At 42.0% G+C, this 24,187-nt stretch overlaps 1 protein-coding gene across 1 annotated transcript in view; it reads left to right on the forward strand.

The window, feature by feature from the left end:
• Positions 1-7,402: 7,402 nt before the first annotated feature.
• The window catches only part of RBBP4 (RB binding protein 4, chromatin remodeling factor), a 40,305-nt gene continuing 23,520 nt past the window's right edge, over positions 7,403-24,187 (forward strand). Inside the window, exons 1-6 of the mRNA XM_075336169.1 lie at positions 7,403-7,605; positions 7,721-7,868; positions 7,936-8,081; positions 12,007-12,180; positions 17,400-17,515; positions 17,716-17,876. Of these exons, the coding sequence (XP_075192284.1) occupies positions 7,590-7,605; positions 7,721-7,868; positions 7,936-8,081; positions 12,007-12,180; positions 17,400-17,515; positions 17,716-17,876 (761 nt within the window). The 5' untranslated portion in view covers positions 7,403-7,589. The remainder of the gene's footprint in view (positions 7,606-7,720; positions 7,869-7,935; positions 8,082-12,006; positions 12,181-17,399; positions 17,516-17,715; positions 17,877-24,187) is intronic.

Consider the following 24,187-nt stretch of genomic DNA (forward strand, 5'->3'; position numbering starts at 1 on the left):
GACTCTTTATTCTTTCTTGCTTGTTTGTTGTGACAATATAAGATTTTATAATCTGCGAGTCTGATTGGTCAGTAATTGAATCTCCAGAGCATAGCATATATAGTATAGTATAGCAATGCTTCAGCTAGTTATAACAGGTAAAAAATTGGTATAAATGATATGTAATTAAAAAAAAAAAAATCTGGTTTTCCTTTAAATAGGCATTAATGTAATTGTAATTCTCGTCCTCTGCAGATTATAAGAATAAAGACTCAGACGTATAAGTGTCCTTTTAAATTTAATAGTATACACAGTCCGCTGTATTGAAAGCAATGTGATTTCTGAATTGAGAGAAAGCAGCTTTGTTAGAAATCCTGTATGAAGGCTCTGATTAGATGGTTACACTTCACCTCTCTCTGTAGTGTAGTCGTGGTTACGCTATTTGGGTACTGACTAGCAATGTAAAGATCACTAATAAAGTATTTTATAAGTTGTAGACTTCTTCAGAAACAGGAGCAGTGTGTACAGGGCAGATCCGCAAGGTAGAACAAAAGGCTGAATGCTTTCATTAGCCAGGTGAATTGCTTAGTAAGAGTATTTACTATTTATTTCATAGATATTAGGCGCTTTATAATTTTATTTATTTTACTGACAGGAATGAATCCAAAATGGCCGCCAACCTCTCACACAGCTTCGGTTGCCATATCAACTAAACGATTACTCATGGTATCTGTGCCATTGTATGCTGTAAAATTTAGTTTTATTTAATAAACTGTGTGAGATTAACAGAACTTCTGAAGTGCTTGGTTTACAGATGATTTATATATAGTGTTGATATTAATAAAGAAGATGCCTTCTCCACATATTTGTTTGTACAATAAATTCTGTCAATAGAGCAATTGCTGATCTGTAGTGAAAATGGCGGATTTGTTATCAGATTTTCAAGCTTAGTAATAAAATATGGCAGGGAAGAGTTTATTCAGAGAAGGCATAGGAATATTTGTAATTAAAACTCACAAACTCAGCACCACAGATTGCAGTACAGTCCCAATATGGCCGCCGCTAAATTATATGAAAACTTCTCCACTTCAAAATAGGTTAGCTCAGGAGATTAATTATGTTCAAAGTGAAAATTTGATTGTCCAGATATTTTCTTTTTTGTAGTTTAACATGTTTTACTTATCTTTTGGCCCAGAGTTTCACTGCTGAGGAGATGGCAGAGATGACAGTTCTCTTTAGAAGCTGAAGTTGAAGATGGGTAAAAAAAAAAGTCTAAAATTCACAAAAAGACTATATAAATTGTTTCTATTGTACACATTTCTTCTTTTTTGAAGAAAAGTTTTGTAGAATTCATCTAATGTCGTCGCTTTTGGGGATCTTAAAGCAGGAGCTGATGCACCGTATGTCTTACATTGTCGGCAGTTAGGAACCCTGAGGAAGTCACACGAAACACGTGTTGGGACTTGTCCCCATGTGTGTCCACATGCAAGGTGTTTTATCCTGGTAAGCTCCCTCATTTTAAGTGTAGCGCTGTGGTGATACTCATGCTTTACTGTTTTGCAGCATGCAGCCGTCTGACTCTGTTCAGTGTATGTAGTAAGGTGCTTTGCTGCAAAAGGCTTTCTTACTTGTATATGTGACTTTCTCACTCAGCACTTTATCAGGGAGCAAGTATATACATTGTCTTGACATGTGGCCCCACATGGGGTGTTTTTCACCTTTTTGTGTCATTTTTCTGGTCATGATATATTTCTCTGTACTTTTATATCCCATGTACTCTATGTTCAAATAAATTTCTATGTTCATTATAGAGCTTTTTCCTGTTTATCTTTGTGATCATGGGATGTATGGATATATTTAGGCAAATTTAAAGACTTCTGTCTTTTCTTATATATTTACACTAATTGAAGTTGTTGCCTGTGTACTTTCAATGAAATCCACTTTTGCTGCTCAAACTTTTTCTAATCTTTGTTGGTAGTCATCAGACTTCATAATGCCATGCACACGGTCAAGCAGTCCAGTGCCAGAGGCAGCAAAGCAACCCCAAAAGATCAGGGAACCTCCGCCATGTTTGACTGTAGGCACCGTGTTCTTTTCTTTGAATGCCTCTTTTTTTTTTCCTGTAAACTCTTTGTTGATGGATTTTCCCAAAAAGCTCTATTTTTGTCTCATCTGACCAGAGAACATTCTTCCAAAACGTTTTAGGCTTTCTCAGGTAAGTTTTGGCAAACTCCAGCCTGGCTTTTTTATGTCTCGGGGTAAGAAGTGGGGTCTTTCTGGGTATCCTACCATACAGTCCCTTTTCATTCAGATGCCGACGGATAGTATGGGTTGACACTGTTGAACCCTCGGACTGCAGGGCAGCTTGAACTTGTTTGGATGTTAGTTGAGGTTCTTTATCCACCATCTGCACAATCTTGCGTTGAAATCTCTCGTCAATTTTTCTTTTCCTTCCACATCTAGGGAGGTTAGCCACAGTGCCATGGGCTTTAAACTTCTTGATGACACTGCGCACTGTAGACACAGGAACTTTCAGGTGTTTGGAGATGGACTTATAGCCTTGAGCTTGCTCCTGCTTCCTCACAATTTGGATTCTCAAGTCCTCAGACAGTTTTTTGTTCTTCTTTCTTTTCTCCATGGACAATGTGGTACACACAAGGACACAGGACAGAGGTTGAGTCAACTTTAATCCATGTCAACTGGCTGCAAGTGTGATTTAGTTATTGCCAACACCTGTTAGGTACCACAGGTAAGTTACAGGTGCTGTTAATTACACAAATTAGACAAGCATCACATGATTTTTCAAACAGTGCCAATACTTTTGTCCACCCCCTTTTTTATGTTTGGTGTGGAATTAGATCCAATTTGGCTTCATGGCAATTTTTTTTTTTTTCCCATTGAAGACAAATTAAATGAAGATAATAATACCAAAGAATATGTGATTGCAATCATTTTCAAGAAGAAACTGAGTATTATCTGACAGAATTGCAGGGGTGCCAATACTTTTGGCCAGCACTGTATATGTTAATTCTCCTGTAATCTACAGATATTTCATGATCATTCCACACCTATAATGCTCAGGTAAGATAATATACACCTGGTTATATGGCATATGTGTTCAGTCTCCTAATATCTACAGATATTTCATGATCATTCCACACCTATAATGCTCAGGTAACATAATATACACCTGGTTATATGGCATATGTGTTCATTCTCCTGTAATCTATAGATATTTCATGATCATTCCACACCTATAATGCTCAGGTAACATAATATACACCTGGTTATAAGGCATATGTGTTCCTTCTCCTATTATCTACAGATATTTCATGATCATTCCACACCTATAATGCTCAGGTAAGATAATATACAACTGGTTATATGGCATATGTGTTCAGTCTCCTATTATCTACAGATATTTCATGATCATTCCACACCTATAATGGTCAGGTAACATAATATACACCTGGTTATATGGCATATGTGTTCATTCTCCTGTAAACTACAGATATTTCATGATCATTCCACACCTATAGTGCTCAGGTAACATAATATACACCTGGTTATATGGCATATGTGTTCATTCTCCTGTAAACTACAGATATTTCATGATCATTCCACACCTATAATGGTCAGGTAACATAATATACACCTGGTTATATGCTATATATGTTCATTCTCCTATTATCTACATATATTTCATGATCATTCCACAACTATAATGCTCAGGTAACATAATATACACCTGGTTATATGGCATATGCGTTCATTCTCCTGTAATCTATAGATATTTCATGATCATTCCACACCTATAATGGTCAGGTAACATAATATACACCTGGTTATATGCTATATATGTTCATTCTCCTATTATCTACAGATATTTCATGATCATTCCACACATATAATGCTCAGGTAAGATAATATACACCTGGTTATATGGCATATGCGTTCATTCTCCTATTATCTACAGATATTTCATGATCATTCCACACCTATAATGGTAAGGTAAGATAATATACACCTGGTTATATGGCATATGTGTTCATTCTCCTGTAAACTACAGATATTTCATGATCATTCCACACCTATAATGCTCAGGTAATATAATATACACCTGGTTATATGCTATATACGTTCATTTTCCTGTAATCTACAGATATTTCATGATCATTCCACACCTATAATGGTCAGGTAACATAATATACACCTGGTAATATGCTATATATGTTCATTCTCCTATTATCTACATATATTTCATGATCATTCCACAACTATAATGCTCAGGTAACATAATATACACCTGGTTATATGGCATATGTGTTCATTCTCCTGTAATCTATAGATATTTCATGATCATTCCACACCTATAATGCTCAGGTAAGATAATATACAACTGGTTATATGGCATATGTGTTCAGTCTCCTATTATCTACATATATTTCATGATCATTCCACACCTATAATGGTCAGGTAACATAATATACACCTGGTTATATGGGATATGCGTTCATTGTCCTGTAATCTACAGATATTTCATGATCATTCCACACCTATAATGGTCAGGTAACATAATATACACCTGGTTATATGGCATATGTGTTCATTCTCCTGTAAACTACAGATATTTCATGATCATTCCACACCTATAATGGTCAGGTAACATAATATACACCTGGTTATATGCTATATATGTTCATTCTCCTATTATCTACATATATTTCATGATCATTCCACAACTATAATGCTCAGGTAACATAATATACACCTGGTTATATGGCATATGCGTTCATTCTCCTGTAATCTATAGATATTTCATGATCATTCCACACCTATAATGGTCAGGTAACATAATATACACCTGGTTATATGCTATATATGTTCATTCTTCTGTAATCTACAGATATTTCATGATCATTCCACACCTATAATGCTCAGGTAACATAATATACTCCTGGTTATATGGCATATGCGTTCATTCTCCTATTATCTACAGATATTTCATGATCATTCCACACCTATAATGCTCAGGTAACATAATATACACCTGGTTATATGCTATATACGTTCATTTTCCTGTAATCTACAGATATTTCATGATCATTCCACACATATAATGCTCAGGTAACATAATATACACCTGATTATATGCTATATATGTTCATTCTTCTGTAATCTACAGATATTTCATGATCATTGCACACCTATAATGCTCAGGTAACATAATATACACCTGGTTATATGCCATATGCGTTCATTCTCCTATTATCTACAGATATTTCATGATCATTGCACACCTATAATGGTCAGGTAATGTAATATACACCTGGTTATATGCCGTATGCGTTCATTCTCCTATTATCTACAGATATTTCATGATCATTGCACACCTATAATGGTCAGGTAACATAATATACACCTGGTTATATGCCATATGCATTCATTCTCCTATTATCTACAGATATTTCATAATCATTCCACACCTATAATGCTCAGGTAACGTAATATACACCTGGTTATATGCCATATGTATTCATTCTCCTATTATCTACAGATATTTCATGATCATTCCACACATATAATGCTCAGGTAACATAATATACACCTGGTTATATGCCATATGCATTCATTCTCCTATTATCTACAGATATTTCATAATCATTCCACACCTATAATGCTCAGGTAACGTAATATACACCTGGTTATATGCCATATGCATTCATTCTTCTATTATCTACAGATATTTCATGATCATTCCACACCTATAATGCCCAGGTAACATAATATACACCTGCTTATATGTCATATGCGTTCATTCTCCTATTATCTACAGATATTTCATGATCATTCCACACCTATAATGCTCAGGTAACATAATATACACCTGGTTATATGCCATATGTGTTCATTCTCCTATTATCTACAGATATTTCATGATCATTCCACACCTATAATGCTCAGGTAACATAATATACACCTGGTTATATGCCATATGCATTCATTCTCCTATTATCTACAGATATTTCATAATCATTCCACACCTATAATGCTCAGGTAACGTAATATACACCTGGTTATATGCCATATGTGTTCATTCTCCTGTAATGTACATATATTTCATGATCATTCCACACCTATAATGCTCAGGTAACATAATATACACCTGGTTATATGCCATATGCGTTCATTCTCCTATTATCTACAGATATTTCATGATCATTCCACACCTATAATGCTCAGGTAACGTAATATACACCTGGTTATATGCCATATGCATTCATTCTCCTATTATCTACAGATATTTCATGATCATTCCACACCTATAATGCTCAGGTAACGTAATATACACCTGGTTATATGCCATATGTATTCATTCTCCTATTATCTACAGATATTTCATGATCATTCCACACCTATAATGCTCAGGTAACATAATATACACCTGGTTATATGCCATATGCATTCATTCTCCTATTATCTACAGATATTTCATGATCATTCCAGACCTATAATGCTCAGGTAACATAATATACACCTGGTTATATGCCATATGCGTTCATTCTCCTATTATCTACAGATATTTCATGATCATTCCACACCTATAATGCTCAGGTAACATTATATACACCTGGTTATATGCCATATGCGTTCATTCTCCTATTATCTACAGATATTTCATGATCATTCCACACCTATAATGCTCAGGTAACATAATATACACCTGGTTATATGCCATATACGTTCATTCTCCTGTAATGTACATATATTTCATGATCATTCCACACCTATAGTGCTCAGGTAACATAATATACACCTGGTTATATGCCATATACGTTCATTCTCCTATTATCTACAGATATTTCATGATCATTCCACACATATAATGCTCAGGTAACATAATATACACCTGGTTATATGCCATATGCATTCATTCTCCTATTATCTACATATATTTCATGATCATTCCACACCTATAATGCTCATATATAATGTTCATTCCATGTCTAACTTGCCCAAGAAACCTTTTATACATCTACATAATATACACCTAATAAGTTATTAAATCATTCTTTTTATTTATTCCTTTTCAGCATTCTTTTAAGTATGTCCCAGAGAAAGGACCTCCCAGGACTTTCCTCACCAGGTACTATGCCCCAGTCATTGAGAAGTGCCTGATTCCTCAGTCGTCACTCCTGGCAGTCATGCCTTCTTTGGGATCCTACTGTCCCATGCTACATCTTTTTTTCTTCACTCTCCATATTCCTGTTGTCATGGATACACTAAACCACGCCTACTGGGCGGTGCTCCCGATTTGGAAGCTGAACGCGCGTAATTTACAGCTGCACCGCCTTCGTGACGTAAAGGTCGTTGATTGGTTGCAAGCAAAGCTCCTGTACAATTCCGATTGGCTGAGGTTGGCGCGAATGTGCGCGAGTCCGAGACACGGGGGAGGCGGGAAACAATAGCGGGAGGAGCAGGCCGGAGACCGGGGACACAAGGGAGGAGTTGGCACTGGAACCGGGACAGTGAGCGGCGGAACCACTTGTGAGGGATACACGCTACTTGGCACGCTGGACAAGCGCTTACATCAGGTTGGGGCAGGCAGCATGGCGGATAAGGAGGGTAAGTGTGGAGAAAGTTCAGGGCTGGCGTGTGTGGCGGGCAGCCGGTGTACTGCAGTGTATAGGAGGCAGGTGCCGCACGTGTGACGCAGCCTCTTACTTGTGTCCGGGCACAGCTGCGTTTGATGATGCGGTAGAGGAGCGGGTGATAAACGAGGAGTACAAGATCTGGAAGAAGAACACCCCTTTCCTGTATGACCTGGTGATGACTCACGCGCTGGAGTGGCCGAGCCTGACCGCACAGTGGCTGCCCGATGTCACCAGGTGAGTGCGGCCCCCTGCCCTCCCGGACCCTGCCTGTGCCCTGTGTCACCCTGTCATTGCATTTCAGGCCGGAGGGGAAGGACTTCAGCATCCATCGCCTGGTGCTCGGGACGCACACCTCTGATGAGCAGAACCACCTGGTCATTGCCAGCGTCCAGCTCCCCAATGACGATGCCCAGTTTGATGCCTCTCATTATGACAGTGAGAAAGGAGGTGAGCAATGGCTTTACTGTGACTTCCTGCCATCAAAAGGCAGCAGTCATCTGATCACTGCATGATTGCAGCCAGGTCTATATCTCGGAAATGCCGGCGTGTATTCAGAGAAAATGTACTTTAAGGCTATGTTCACACCTTGTGTTCTCGATGCGGTTTTTTTTTCTGCTACCAAAACCTGCTCTTTTGGCAATAAAGGTTTTGTTTGTTTTTGTTAACTGCAGTTCTTGAACTTTGTCTACTTTTTTTTTTTCTTAAATGAAGTTAGTTTTATTCACATCAAAAGTACCCAAGAATCCTGAGTTTTACATGCTGCATCCATAAAGAGTTTTCTGTTTGTCAGGGATAATGAAGGCAATCTTTTGCATGAGAATTCTGAAATCTCATAGCTTTTGCTAGTAATTGGAGCCGGGCGGACTCGCAGAAAACTGGGATTGACTGGTCCCTGCTAAATTTAAAAAAATCCAAAAACCCCCGGATCCAGTCGGGAATCTGCTACCCGTAAAAGTCTATGGAAACCAGAATCTGGAGATTAAAAATGTTAGTGGAAGGGATAGGGGGGTAGGAGCGTGCGGTGTATACTCACCAAAGATCAGTCATGGCAGCAAGCTGCTTCCAGGTCATGCTTTCCCTTCCGGAGCTGAAAACCCTCATTGAATAGTCACTGCTTTCCCCACCCACCGGCGTGTGTAATTGGTTGCTGTTGCGCCCCACCCTGAGTGGCAGTGTGTCAGCTGAGTGCAGCCAATCACAAGCTCCAGGACGGCTGCTAGGCGGGGAAGGCAGTGCAACTGTCTGCGGGTCAGTATCGTGATATAAAAATAAGTGAATAAATAAAACAGTCAGCACAGGGTCCCCGTATTCTGATACCAGCACAGGTAAAGCCCACAGCTGTCAGACTTTATCATGGCTGTGTATCAAAATAAGGCCAGAGTCACACACTTGCACGAGTCTCTCATTGCATCACCTGGCAGCCGCACACTCTTCTGACAGGAGTGGGTCGGCTGTACGTATTTCTATGCAGCTGACACTCGTGTGCGACTGCCGGGTGATGTGAGACTCGTGTCAGTCATACGGTTCGTCATACGAGCATGCAGCTGCATAGAAATGCATGCAGCTGACCCGCTCCTGTCAGGAAAGTGTGTGCGACCATGCTCGGTGATGCGATGCGAGACTCGTGCAAGTCCCTCGCAAGTGTGACTTCGACCTAAATAAAAAAAGTGCTGTCCCCCCAATTTTGATACCCAGTCAACATAAAGCTGACAGCTGGGGCTGTATTCTCAGGCTGGGGAGGTCCAGCTTAAAATTATCAGCCTCCAGCCGCCCGGAATTGTCGCATCCATTAGATGTGACAGTCCCAGAGCTTTACCTTGCTCTTCCTGATTGCCCTGGTGCGGTGGCAATCGAGGTAATAAAGAGTTAATCGCAGCTCACAGCAGCCACTAAGTCCCGAATTGGTAATTGCAGCATCTGACACCCCATTACTAATCTGTAAGTGAAAGTAAATAAACACAGCCACTGATAAAATCTTTTATTTGGAATAAAATACAAAAAAACACCCTTTCACCACTTTATTAACCCCAACACACCCCTGCAGGTCCAACTTAATCCACATGAGGTCACACGTCTATTTCAGTTCTACATCTGTCAAAGTGAGCGTCAATAGAGAATGACCACTCGCTGTGCGCGCCATGGAAAGAATGAATGAGCGATGACTGAGTGTAGTCAGACGCGGTCACACAGGCTGAGGGCATGTCTGACTGCAACCAATCACAGAGGCAAGGCCGGCCGGTGAGCGGGGAAAGCAGTGCTGAGTGTATATTGATGAGCAATGATGAGTGGAGGCCATAGGAGCAGCGTACAGCTGCGACGGAGCCTAGGTAAGTATGAAGCGTTCGTAGTAATGTGCCCTATTTATGCCACCTTATGCTGTTTTCATAAACACATTAAAAAATTCTTCTCACCTGTGTCCTCTTTCCTGCTTCTTGCAGCCCGCAGGCCCCCTAACGATTGCGGCTCTATGCTGGGAGCCGCTTTCATCTGCACTTTATTTCAATGATTGATGTCTGTTGTGGTGCAGAAGAATGCTCTGCAGAGCTTCACCAAAGGCAGCCGCCGGCCAATCACAGGTCAGCAGGTGACCACTTACAACGAGCTGCTGGCCTATGATTGGCCGGCATCTGCCTTTGGTGAAGCCCTGCAGAGTTCCTGTGCGCGGCGGAGATTAATCATCTGAAGTAAAGTGCAGGGCCACAAGAAGCAGCCTCAGGGGCCGCTTGTTTGAGACCCCTGGTCTAAAGGGAATCTGTCACCAGGTTTTTGACGTCTAATCTGAGGGAGGAAAAAGTGAACACCGTATAGATGGAATCTGTCACCAGGTTAGGGCAGCATAACAGGGGCAGGGATCCTGTTTCTAGCAATGTCACTTGGTGAGCTGCTTGCTAAAATTTTGCTGAAATCATTTCTTTTTTTTTTTTTTTTTTTATCAGTAGAAGATTCACTTCAAGACTGGTAATCCTAAAGTAACTAAAGTCCTCCATAATGATGAGCTCTACATGAGCTTACTTTCACCATTGATTGGCGGCTTTCTGCCTATGCACAATTGAGAACATAAATTTAAAATCTGCATTAACTGTCAATTTTGTTTTTTCTTATTTTTTTTTTTGTCCTGCATAGATTGTGCTAATATAGCATGTGGATAAGGTTTTACTCAAAATCTCATCCACAAGTCTGCAGTTGTAATACACTATATACATTTTTTTTTTCAACTGGGGCTGCTTCCACACTTGTCGTGTTTTGCATCAGTCACAATGATAGAGCGACATTGATTATGCCTCTTGACTGATTCTGATGGAATCCTGCGGAGTGCGTTTTTTTTTTTTTTTTTTTTTTTTTTTTTTTTTTTTTTCCTTTTTTTCACAGCAACAAAAAACGTTACATTCTGGGTTCCTCTTGCCCGACGGTCAGTCACTAAACGACCGACGCGCCGCGGGGTGGATGCAACGAGAGACCTTCAGTTGCAATCCGCCCTTAATAAAAGTCCATGAGGAATAAACGGTTTCCTGCAAAATATTTTGCCGATTACCGTAATTCCTCAAGGCGGTGGATTGCAACTGTGATACAAAACGTAAGTGTGAAAGCAGCATAAATGGTACACTTCATGGTATGATCATGCAGTGGATACTGGGCCGCGGCACGGTGGCTCAGTGGTTAGCACTGCAGTCTTGCAGCGCTGGAGTCCTGGGATCAAATCCCACCAAGGACACCATCTACAAGGAGTTTTTATGTTCTCCCCGTGTTTGCATGGGTTTCTTCCCACACTCCAAAAACATACTCATAGGGACTCTAGATTGGCAACACTGTCCCCATTGGGGCTCACAATGTATGTAAAGCGCTGTGTTTAATAGCACTATATATAAATGAATAAAAAAAATAAAAATGTTATGTTATTGGTGTGACCTGTGCAGCTGTACTTCCTGTTGTCACATTTTCGAAACCTTTCTGAAAAAGAACCCCCAAACTTCTAACGAATTACATTTTAACTCCCATTCTAACATATTTTATTGCCAAACGTTTATCTAGCACATGCAAACTGATTCACACATGTACAATGAATATAATTGGTGTAGTTACTTTTGCATCCCTACCTCCTTTTATTCCTCCCCTGTATGATGCATCTATCTGTAAGCAAATGGCTGTCAATTTCAGTGTGCATGTTCATACTGGTTTGTGGGGTTTTTTTTTTTTTTGTTTTTTTTTTTGTCACAGCAGAGGCAAGGGCAGGTAGAAATTGTCAAAATAAAACACTGTACTTGAAAAAATTAACCAGCAGGGTTTGAAATTTAGCAAAAATGCTGGGTATTTATTTATTTATTTTTTTTCTTTTTTTTTCTTCCTTCTTCTTCTCCCCCTCTAACTATTTTAGAGTTTGGAGGCTTTGGTTCAGTAAGTGGGAAAATAGAGATTGAGATAAAAATAAACCATGAAGGAGAAGTAAATCGAGCTCGCTATATGCCCCAGAACCCATGCATCATTGCAACTAAAACACCATCCAGTGATGTTCTTGTGTTTGACTACACTAAACACCCATCCAAACCAGGTAAGCCCACATTTCTGTTCAGTCAGATTCATACACTATTCTATACCACAGGGGCAGATAAGTGCAGTTTTTGTTATGGATTTTCACATGCAGTTTTGCTGGTTAATCCTTTCACTACTGGGCAGACAGTGCTTAAGCAATTTCAGACCCCTTAGAAATGAAAAACCATGCATACCTTCCTCCTGCACTATCGCCATTCTAAGGATGTGTGCTGCATTTCCCGGTGGGTGATGTGACTTTGTTGTGTTACAAATTTGTTGAAACTCATGAAACGGAACCTGCAACCACTTTTTTGGCGTATAAGCTGCGGCCACCACCAGTGGGCTCTTCTATACAGCATTCTAGCATGCTGTATATAAGAGCCCAGGCTGGGGGTATAACATAAAAAAAACCTTTATAATACTTAGATCTAACGGTCGCTCGGTTGGCCCTATGGGCATCTCCGTTGTCCGGTGCCGGCGCCTCCTCTTTCTGAAGCCGGTGTCATCCACACTCGCCGGTCGTGCGCAGGCGCACTACAATACTTTCATCTGCCCCGATCAGGGCCGATCAGCGCGCCCCTGCTCAGGACCTGAATGCCGGCGAGTGTGTGACGTCAGACCCATCATGCACCGCGGCTAGAGAACAAAGATGGCCAAAAGATGCGGAGCCGGGACCGGAAAACAGACGCCCATAAGGCCCACCGCGCGACCGTTAGGTAAATATTATAAAGTGTGTGGGGTTTTTTTGTTATACCCCCGGCCTGGGCTCTTATATACAGCATGTTAGCACGCTGTATATAAGAACTCGGTGGTGGTGGCCACAGCTTATAGGCCGAAAAAGTGGTGACAGGTTCCCTTTAATATTCTGTCAGTGGATGCATGCTCTGATCAAATAGAGTAACTAACTGTTGTTTGTTTTAGTTTGAATTCCATAAATCAATAGTGCACATGAAAATAAACTCTAATATCAGATGAATTTGCTTCTTTCTCTGCCAGAATTGATTAGTTATTAACCTTGTTAATTCAGTGAGGAGTTTCCCATTACTGAGAGAGGAGATGGCAGCTGTTACTGATGAGATTCTATGATGGGAAGAGGAAGGAGGTAAAGGCAGAGCTCCGCCCTCTCCTACTGTATCTACATAGGAGTTGGCAATTGTTACTGATGAGATTCTGTGTTAGAGGGAGGAGCTAGAAGAAGATTTCTGCTGCCTCTGTTCTCTTCTATCTACATAGAATCTCATCAGTAACAGCTGCCATCTCCTATCTCAGCAATGGTAAAGACTTCACTGAACACAGATTTTACCTCAGAATTGAGAATGTTGATAATGACTGATCAGTTCTGGCAGAGAAAGAAGCAAATTTTTCTATGATATATTACAAAGTTGCTTATTTTCATTTGTACTAAGGATTTATTAAGTAAAAATGACGGGTAAGCTTTAAAGCTGCAGCCAATTAGATACAGGTAAAGTACCGTATTTTTCGTGTTATAAGAGTCATCGCACTATTAAGACACGCCAAATTTGGAGGGGAAAAAAGGTAAAAATAAAAAAGGGGTCCGATTTGTAAACTGGTGAGGTCTTACCAGGGAGGGGGGGCATTAGCGGAATGGGGTTCACAGATTGCAAGGTCGGTACTGGAGTACGGTGATGCTGCGAGTTATACAGAGGGGGGGCCCCAGATACACACTGGGCGCTGCTCTTTGCCGGGGGCAGTGAGACACCGGCCATTCTGAAGATGTCGGAGATGAGGGCTTCAAATAATGGCGGCCTAGAGTTGCCGTGTGCATAGATGAGAGCTTGAGCGGAGAGATCCATCTGCGCACATGCCGACTCTAGGCGCTATTATTTGAAGCCCTCACCGCTGACCTCTTCAGAATGGCCGATGCCTCACCCCGCCCCCCCTGCACAGAGCCGAGCAGCACACCACATAGAATTGCCCCGGTCTCCTTTTGACCCTCTTCACCACACCCCCGGTAAGCTACATTCAGATTTTCGCACCCCTCATTTTCCGCCCAACTTTTTTGGAAGAAAAGTGCGTCTAAGGCTATGTGCGCACTTACCGGATTTTGCCGCGGATTTTTTGCGGATTTGCTGCATGTTTCGCTGCAGAAAATGTTCATAACATCTCTGCAGTGAATCACCAGCAAATCCTATGGAGAAAAAAAATCCTGTGCGCACTGGGCGGAATTTGACAGCTGCATGTTTTGCTGCGGGAATCCCGCAGCAAAAACAAGTGCATGTCACTTCTTTTCCGCACATCGCTGCGGGATTTCACTCCATTGACTCAATGTTAATCATGAAATCCCGCAGGGAATAACGCAAGCAGCAAATTCTGTGCGGCTCACTGCGTTTTCCTGCGTTATTCCCTGCGGTATTTCGCGGTTTACCTCCGGTAATGTGCATCGCCTGTCTGCGGTTTTGCAGGGAAGTGATGTCATTACAGGAAGAGGAAGCAAAGTAGAGAGTAAACACACACACAGACACACAGATCACAGACATCACAGACATAGAACACATAGACACATACACATAGAACACACATAGAAATAAAACGGAAATATAGGAAAAAAAGAATGTGGGCTCCGCTGCATATTCACCGTCCAGCCGAGGTAAGCACACAGCGGCGGCCCGGTATTCTCAGGCTGTGGAGGGAGAGGGGCAGGGTTAATGTCCCCCGCCTCACTCCCCCTCCGGCAGCCGAGAATATCAGCCGCAACTGCCCCGGCACTGTCGCATACATTTTGCGGCAATACCGGCGTGTCCTCGGCTCTTCTTGCCACCGTGTAGCAGTGGTGGCAAGGTAATACAAGGGGTTAATGGTGATGGGGGACCACCGCCATTAACCCCAGGCTTGATCATGGCAGCGTCTATGAGACAGCTGACATGATCAACCCATAAGTAAAGTGAAAAAAACACAGACACCGAAAAATCCTTTATTTTAAATAAAACCAACAAGCCTCGTTCACCATTTTATTAACCCACCCCCAAAGAAAGCTCCGGCGTAATCCACAGGTCCGACGTAATCCACAGGTCCGACATAATCCACGTCCTGCGCTGCTTCCATCCAGCCGCGACTGTCACAGACACAGGCTGAATGCAGCAGACAGCAGAGGTAATTACCGGTCATTTCCCACGGCCGGTAATGTGAACTCACTGCCGACCGTGGGAAATGCAGCGATCTGTCCTCTATCTAGCTAGCTATCTATCTATCTGTCTATCCCTCTATCTATCCCTCTATCTATTCTGTCTATCTACTATCAGAATTAAATGTATTTTTTTTTTTTTTTTTTTTCTTCAATGTGCTTTATTGCATTGAATGCAATAAAGCGCATCCCAACCCGCACGCGGCAATACCGCGAATAATACCGCGGTAAAACCGCAGCAAACCGCATGCGGTTTTCGGGTGCGGTTTTTTACCGCAGGTGCGGTAATCTTTGAGGGCATGCGGAATTTTCTCAAGAAAATTCCATTTCCCAGTGCGCACAGAGCCTTAAGATTTGAAAAATACGCTATATCTTTGTACCATGTTAGCCAGTAAATAGAAAAATAAATGTTTAAAAAAAAACGAAGAGTCCTCAGTGGTTGATAGCTTTTTAATGGCTAACCGAAATGATGGTAATAACAAGCTTTGTAGACTACTTGGGTCTCTTCATCAGGCTCCGTAATACACAAAATCTGAAGCGCCACATATTTATACACAACAAGACACTCATCGCCACACAATTAGAGAAAAAAGGATAGATCTACCTTTGGCCAAACATTTTTGTAACCCTGATCACAGCATCATGGACATGAAATTGCTGGTATTGAAAGGAAACTTCAAATCCCAGAGTGACAGAGGGGTCTGGGTGTACAAACTTATGATGACCTTTGACACATACAGAGCAGGAATGAATGTCACATGGATTTGTCTTTTTACATGAAGTTAAGAAAGTTGCTCAGAACATCAGGGGGCATCACAACTCTGGACCAGACCCCAATCAGAGGACAATAAAACTTTCACACACCTTATCTATGAACTGCTCCAAAATTTACTGCCACAACTGTGTGTCCCCTTCCCATACTGATCATTCTGCTTCACATAGCTTGTCTTGTTTACTGCTCTATTCTATGTCCTGGTGGGCATAAGTATGTGACTTTCAGATTTTGTGTTGAGCCTGATGAAGAGACCTGAGTAGTCTCGAAAGCTTACTATTAATTACCACCTTTTCAGTTACCTTTTTAATAGGGTATCAATGACTGAGGACTGTTATATTAAACATTCTTTGCAGCCAGTTAGCGACTAATTGGCTGCAAAAGACCCGTGATACAACAGTGTCTAGTCACCGACTGGGAATAAACACTGAAATCGCTGTGATGTGGCAGGTGTGGGATATAGACTGTACTTTTGTGTTTTTGTTTTTCCTGTGTTTTTGGATTTTTTTATTTCTTTGGGGCTGTGAATTGGGCTCATGTTTTCCAGTTGTGAAAAACCCTTTTACTGCTCGATGGAGCCAGTTGGGGTTTTGAATTTGGGCTCAATTCTCAGGTTCAGTCATGGCCAAAACTCTTGAAATTGTTTAAGAAAATGAAGTATTTCTCCCATAAAATATATACACTTTTTTTATTTTCTTCCTGTGTATTCGAACAGCATACAAAAAACAGACGATGAGGGAAAGAAAAATTGGACATAACTTCATACAAAACCCCATAAATGGGCTGGACAAAACTGAGTAAACAACTTTGTTTCTATAAAATATTTTTTTTCTTCTGGTCCATTTTTGAAATGGTGTTCAATGTTCATGTGTTGTGTAGTAGTGTGTTTTTTTTTTTTTTTTTTTTTTTTTTTTCTCTCTTGTGGTGTTCCAGTATACACTTCAAAGAGAAATACTTCATCTTTCTGGAACAATTTCAAGTTTTCAGGGGTGTTTTTGTTTTTTTTTTTCTCCCTCTCTCTTTCATACAACATTATTCGTGGCCTTGATTTCCCCTCTGAAGAAAATAAATGCAAGGGTGACATATTGCATTCCATTGTCAAATAAATACCTTAATGTTAACAAAATGTTTTTAATGCAGACTTGGGCCTTGATTAATCAAAGCTTTTATGACAAAGTGGTGTAAATGCTTTGAAAAGTTTTGTACAATTTCTCCACACTTATTGCGACACTATTTACCAGTAATGCTATTTGTGCTTTAAATACCTTTTTGTTATATTGTGATTATAGTCAAGCAAGTCCTTCCTTACATATTTATTGTATAGATCCTTCAGGTGAATGTAACCCTGATCTCCGGCTTCGTGGTCACCAGAAGGAAGGATATGGATTGTCCTGGAATCCTAACCTTAGTGGAAACCTTCTCAGTGCATCTGATGACCATGTAAGTTTTAGATCTAACATGGTTTTTGAGCTGTTTTAGCACCCTAATGTTGTCTACAGAGCCCACTAAGTATTGGAAGGTGTTAACAAGCTGTGCAAGATGTCTCCCATTGCCCTGTCTTTCTCTAACATTTAACTTTAATAGGTGATCTCAAAAAGACACCTCAGAATATGACACTATTATTTCTTATTGACTTGCAGACAATTTGTTTGTGGGATATCAGTGCAGTGCCCAAAGAGGGCAAGGTGGTTGATGCAAAGACCATTTTTACAGGACATACTGCAGTGGTGGAAGATGTTTCGTGGCACTTACTACATGAATCCCTATTTGGATCTGTAGCTGATGACCAGAAACTCATGATGTACGTACATGTTGTGCTGATCTGGTAAAATGTGTTCTCTAACCTGAATTGGTGTGACTCCCAGTTTGGAAGAAAATGCATGCTTTACATGCTTTCTATCTGTCATTCCTCCCCTGTGCTTTATCGTTCACTATCAACTAGTCTGATGTCTCCGAGTGTTTGCTCTTCTTCAAAACAAAATTGGCAGCTGAGTTCTGTGTTTGTGTTTTTGTTTTTGTTTGGGAGGATTTTAGAGAATGAAAAGCGGGTGCAACATGAGAAAGATGTTGCTTTGCTAAACCTTTTTTATGATCATATAATGTAAAGATGTATCATATTTGCGGGGAACCTGGCATATGCCAACTGTTATACAGCTGGCATATTCCTGTAAACCGAATTCTCTGGATCTTGCGCTATTAACCATTTAAATGCCAGTGCACCAGCACCCCTTAGCCCAACATGATTGTGGTTGTCAATGAATTACCATGGCAGCTGTAGCCGGCTGAAAACTCCATGGTGGCAGTGCTAGTCCTCTTGTGAAGTCCAACCCTCAGCTAGCATTCATAAAAGAGCAGCAGTTTAGCTAATGTGCTGAAATATAGTAGTACTCAATTATATAGTATTAAAGGGAATCTGTCACCAGGTGTTGTGCTACCTCAATCTGAGAGCAGCTTAAAATAGGGGCAGAGATGCTGATTCCAGCGATGTCGCTTGCTGTCCTTTTGATCTCTGCATATCTAGCAGTTTTGAATGTGGAGTTCTATAACCCCGCCCTTGCCACTTATTACCAGCTTTCTGCCTATATATAGTGTACACAGCCAAACTATCAATCAGTGGTGTGGACGGGGTTATACAGCAGATCAATTAGTCATATAATAATACTGAGGAGTGAAAAAATTGGTGTATGAGAAATGTAACCTGTGTTTTTAGTTCGGGTTCTCTGATTTTAAAACTGCCCTTGTTTCTACCATCAGCTGTAGTTAATGAGATGTGATCTACCCTATGATTATGCATACAACCGATCGAAAAACTAGGACTGCTGTCTATTAAGCGTTATTTTCCCTGCCGGCCATGACAGCACCACCTGAGAGAAACAATTGACCCTGTCTGCAGACACCTTGCACTCCCTGGGTTAGTGGCAGGACCCCTCTCACCTCCGGACGGGTGTTCCTTGGCTTTCCCCAGTCACGGACACAATAGTCACGGATGCCAGCCGTTGGGGGTGGGGTGCCCATCTGCGCCAACCGGTGCTTCATCGTCCCTGGGACGCTCAGTTGGTCAGACAGTCCTCCAACTACAGGGAGCTCATGGCGGTTCTCAAGGAGGGTCAATTGTTTCTCTCAGGTGGTGCTGTCATGGGCTATTGAAAATCCCATTACCGGTGAGTAATTAAGATTTTTTGCAGCCTTGGTTATTCTAAACAAATTCATACATGTATATTTTTTATGAAGAATTTACATCACGACATAATTTAACATCCATAAAAAGTTGTCATTGAGACATTTGTTCATTTACTAGTATACTTGGCAAAAGCAGCCTATTAAAGATTTCTGCAGTGAGTTGTGCTGGAGCAATTAATTTGAAAAGACCAGCAGTAATCCGCCATCATGTGGGTATCCTAGTGCTGTTGATATCTATCTTCTACAGTTGTTAAAGTTTGGTGGAACAGTTTACCTTGCTCTTCACTTTACCAAGGTTTTCTGGGAAAAGATCCAAGTGGCTATGGATATAATGCACCTTGATACTCATTATACAGCCAAGGTGACAGAAGATGGTTACACTGAACTAGTAGAAAGAAAGCGATCTACTTTATATTTCCCAAGAAAATTCTGTACAACTATAGTGGAAGGATACCATGCATCTGCCTCAGCATCGTTCAATGAATCTTTGAAGTGTGGATCTTTTGAGACCTCTGATTTGAGGACTGTCAAAAATACCTGCCTTTTAGCTTCTCCATGGTGAGCGCTGGAAATATTCTGCGGATGTAGTCAAAGCATCTTCTCACTTTGTTTTAGGCTGTGTGCACACGTTGCGTTTTTTACCGCGGAAACGCTGCGTTTTGAACCGCAGCGTTTCAGTGGCAAATTGCATGCGTTCAGCTTTCCCAGCAAAGTGTATGGGAAAGCTGAAAAATCAGTGCACACGCTGCGTTTCTTTCCGCAGCGTTTTGGATGCCAAAAATCGGTGCGGAAAGAAAAGCAGCATGTCACTTCTTTTGTGCGTTGTGGCTGCGTTCTCCCCCCATTGAAATCAATGATGTGGGGTCAGAACGCAGCTACGCCGCATGGACCTGCTTTTTTGTTGCGGTCCGCGGGCTTTGTCGGCACGCCAGAACGCAGGCATTAACCTGGAAGTGAGGTCAAGAGGTTTCCTGTTGGCCTCACTTCCTGGCAAAGCCCCCGGTGTCACCAAAGTGCCCGCCCCGACCCCCGACCCCCCCCCCCCCTCCCGAAAATCCAACATGGCCGCGCGCACAGTAGCGCACCGGCCGCCCTGCTCCTATGATTTCTGTCGCATGTGCAATAACACATGCGACAGAAAAATGCCCCCCAGGCCCTGCCCGTTCACCCCAATTCCCCCCGGTGTCATACATACCTGTCCGGTCGCAGCGCTGATCCCCCGCGGCTCCCTCCTCCTTCACAGCAGACGCCGGCCGGTCACATGAGCAGAGCAGCTGACAGCCAGCACTGTGTTCAGAGAGCTGTGCTGGCTGCTCGGCACTCTGCAGCTGTGACCCGGGGAGAGTGGGTGCAGATTTTTGCACCCACTCTCCTCAAATGGAGGGTCTGCCCTCCTAGAAAATGGGGGATACGTTCCCTGAACGTGCCCCCATATTCTAGAAGGTCCAGAGGCGACGTGGGACATCCAAATGGATTTCTGCGGACCCATTTTTTTTATTAAATTGGAGAACAAGGGAATGATTTGGGGAGTGTTTGTTTTTTCTAATAAAAAATTTTTTGTTGTCTTTTTTTGCTTTTGTTTACTGTCAATTAGTTATGTCGGGTGTCTGATAGACGCCGTGACATCACTAATTGCTGGGCTTGATGCCAGGTGACATTACACATCTGGTATCAACCCCATTTATTACCCCGTTAGCCAACGCACCAGGGCGCGGGATGAGTTGGGGCGAAGCGCCAGGATTGGCGCATCTAATGGATGCGCCACTTCTGGGGCGGCTGCGGCCTGCTATTTTTAGGCTGGGAAGAGTCCAATAACCATGGCTCTTCCCACCCTGAGAATACCAGACCTCAGCTGTCAGCTTCACCTTGGCTGGTGATCTAATTTGGGGGGACCCCATGTTATTTTTTTTTTATTATTTTTATTTATAAATAAAAAAAAAACACCTGGGGAGCCCTCCAAATTGATCACCAGACAAGATGAAGCTGCCAGCTGTGGTTTGCAGGCTACAGCTGTCTGCTTTACCCTGACTGGCTATCAAAAATAGGGGGGACCCCACGCCATTTTTTTTTTTTGTTTTTGTGATAAAAACTAGGCTAGGCACTCTTTAGTGCCACATGAAAGGTACTAAAGGTGCCAGCTTAGAATATGCAGGGGGGGGTGGAACGTTGTATATATATTTGACCTCCATTGACGCTTTTTAGGCTGGATGCCCACAATCGGGGTTTGCAGCGTTTTGGGCGCAGAGTGTTTTCCCTGCGTCCATAACGCTGCATTGTGCAGTAGAAGCACAGTGGAAGGATTTTTAGAAATCTCATGCCCACTGTGCTTCTTTTCTCCGCAGCATAAACTGACCGGTGGCGTGGCTTCCTGAGCCTCAGCATGTAAATTTATGCTGCGGAGACGAGAGTGTTCTCTGCAGGTAGCATAGAGCTCCACAGCAGCCTGAACCCAAATCGTGGGCATGGCCAGCTGCGTTCTCCCGTGGACAACACTCACATCTCTGCAGGAGGCTGACACTGTGTACTGGATGCCGTGTCGCTGGATCATGGCCACATAGCCTTAGGCCTGTTTCACACGTCAGTGATTGTGGGACGTTTGTGCTTTTTTTTAAACGTACCAGAATCACTGACACACGCAGACCCATTCTAATGAATGGGTCTGCTCACACGTCAGTGATTTTACACTGCACGTGTCTCCGTGCGGCGTACCCGCGTGTGCGTGATTGCCGCACGGAGACATGTCCATTTTTTTTCTGGCATCACTGATGTTCCACGGACCACGCAGTGGTGTGGTCCGTGAAACACGTGCCAGAAAAAAAGTGCTTTTAAAATAAAAATCATTTTTACTCACCCGGCGTCCAGCGATGTCCTCTGCAGCCTGTTCTCTCTGCTGCTTCTGAGCCGGCTCATTATTGTCGCGCATATTCATGATGTGCGACACAGCCGACCCGGAAGCAGCTGCTGCGGGGGTCAGCGCCGGCCGGATGCTGCACCGCGGGAGCGATCAGCACCATGGACAGCGGGAGCGGGCGCAGGTGAGTGAATCTCTAAGTGCAATCACGGGCCACGGAGAACGGAGCCCGGATTGCACTTAGACAACCCATGTGTGCTGTGATTCACGGCACACGCAGGGACATGTGCGTGTTTTACACGCCAGTGAAAAACGTCACTGTTTTTCACTGACGTGTGAAACGGGCCTAAAAGGGAGAATATTGTTGCTACAGCAACATTTTGGGTGAAGTAGCTGTGGATTCAAAATGCTTAATATACTCCTGAATAAAATCCTTGAGGGGTGCAGATTCCAAAATGGGGTCACTTGTGGGGGTTTTCTGACGTATAGGTACCCAAGGGGCTCTGCTAATGTGACATGGTGCGCGAAATTTATTTCAACTTTTCCAAAATTCAAATGGTGCTCCTTCCATTCCAAGCCCTCCCATTTATCCAAACAGAATGTGGAGAAGGAAATGACATCACAGGTTTTTTTTCCAAAGGTCTGTGTTCAACCAACTTTATTAACACTGACAAGTCTTAAAAAACGCACCTAAAAAAACGCATGAAAAACGCATGAAAAACGCATGCGTTTTCGATGCGTTGTTTCTCAAAAAGCATTGTTTACAATTCTCCCCTCTGCCAGAGGGTGCGTTTTTTTCCGCGCGGAAAAAAAAGCAACGTGTGCACATACCCTTAGAGCCTTTACAATCTGCTGTGTTACATGTGCAGTGGTGGTAAAATGATCTTATTCCAGTTAACCAATGGTTCTGCAATTACATTTTCTCCTACTACCATGTTTTCTCTGAGGCCAGGATTTTCTCAAGTGCGAGAGAAATCAGGGATACTTGGTGTATCTGCTGTCCCAGGAATATGTTCACCAGTTTTTGATCCACATAGATTGGCTTCTGGTGATCGTGGTATGATACTTTCTGTAGGAGCAGAGTAATTGTGTTTTTCTTCAGTAATCTTAGTTGAGTGACCTATTGTGATTGATCCATATTTGTTTCCATTGAGTAAAAGCACACCTTTTAGGCTCCACTTAGAACTATCATAAACAGCCATTCGCTTGATCGATATTGTTATATGCCGGTTTTCATCAGTAAGCCTTATCACTTAACCCTTTCATGTCAGAGCCCGTTTTTGCCTTTGTGACCTAGCCAACTTTTTCACTTTTTCATTTCTGACCAGTGTCACTTTGACAGGTTATAACTCTGGAATGCTTCAAGGGATCCCTGTGACTGAGTTTTTTTTTTTTTTTCTCTTGAAATATATTGTACTACAGTTTAAAGGGACAATTAAGACGATACATTTATTTGTGAAAATATCGGCTATTTGGCAAAAATTAAGCAATTTTCAAACTTTTGTTTTTACATTTTTATACCCTTAAACCAGAAAGTTATGTCATGTAACATATCTACTTTACATCAGCGCAATTTCTGAAACATAAGTTTTGTTTTGTTTTTTTTATTAGGAAATTGTAAAGCTTCACAGTTCATCATATTTTGGGGTATAATTTTTGAGTTTACATTTTGCAAGGTGTAATTTTTTTTTTTTTTTTTTTTTTACTTAGTCCCTATATGGGACTTTAACTTTTCTTTGTCTGATCGCTGGTATAATGGATTGCAAAGCAGCAGCATAGCAATTCATTATACAGGCAGTGTCAGGCTGCAGATCGCTTATCAGACCGTCCTGCTGACAGGCATCCATACATGGCAGACCTGGAGGTCATAACGTGACCTTCAGTTGCCATGACAGCCCTCGTATCCCCCATGATCGTGATACAGAAGAGCCGGAAGAGGTAAGAGAAGCACTCTGTTCCTCCGAAACATCTATGTGCCACGATTGATATTGATCGTGGCACATAGATGATTGCAAAGGGTTAACTTCACCAGAACCAGATCCAATCAGGTCCTGGTGATGTCTTTGGGCAGAACTACCGTT

Source organism: Anomaloglossus baeobatrachus, chromosome 2, assembly GCF_048569485.1.
Source record: "Anomaloglossus baeobatrachus isolate aAnoBae1 chromosome 2, aAnoBae1.hap1, whole genome shotgun sequence".
Taxonomy (NCBI): domain Eukaryota; kingdom Metazoa; phylum Chordata; class Amphibia; order Anura; family Aromobatidae; genus Anomaloglossus; species Anomaloglossus baeobatrachus.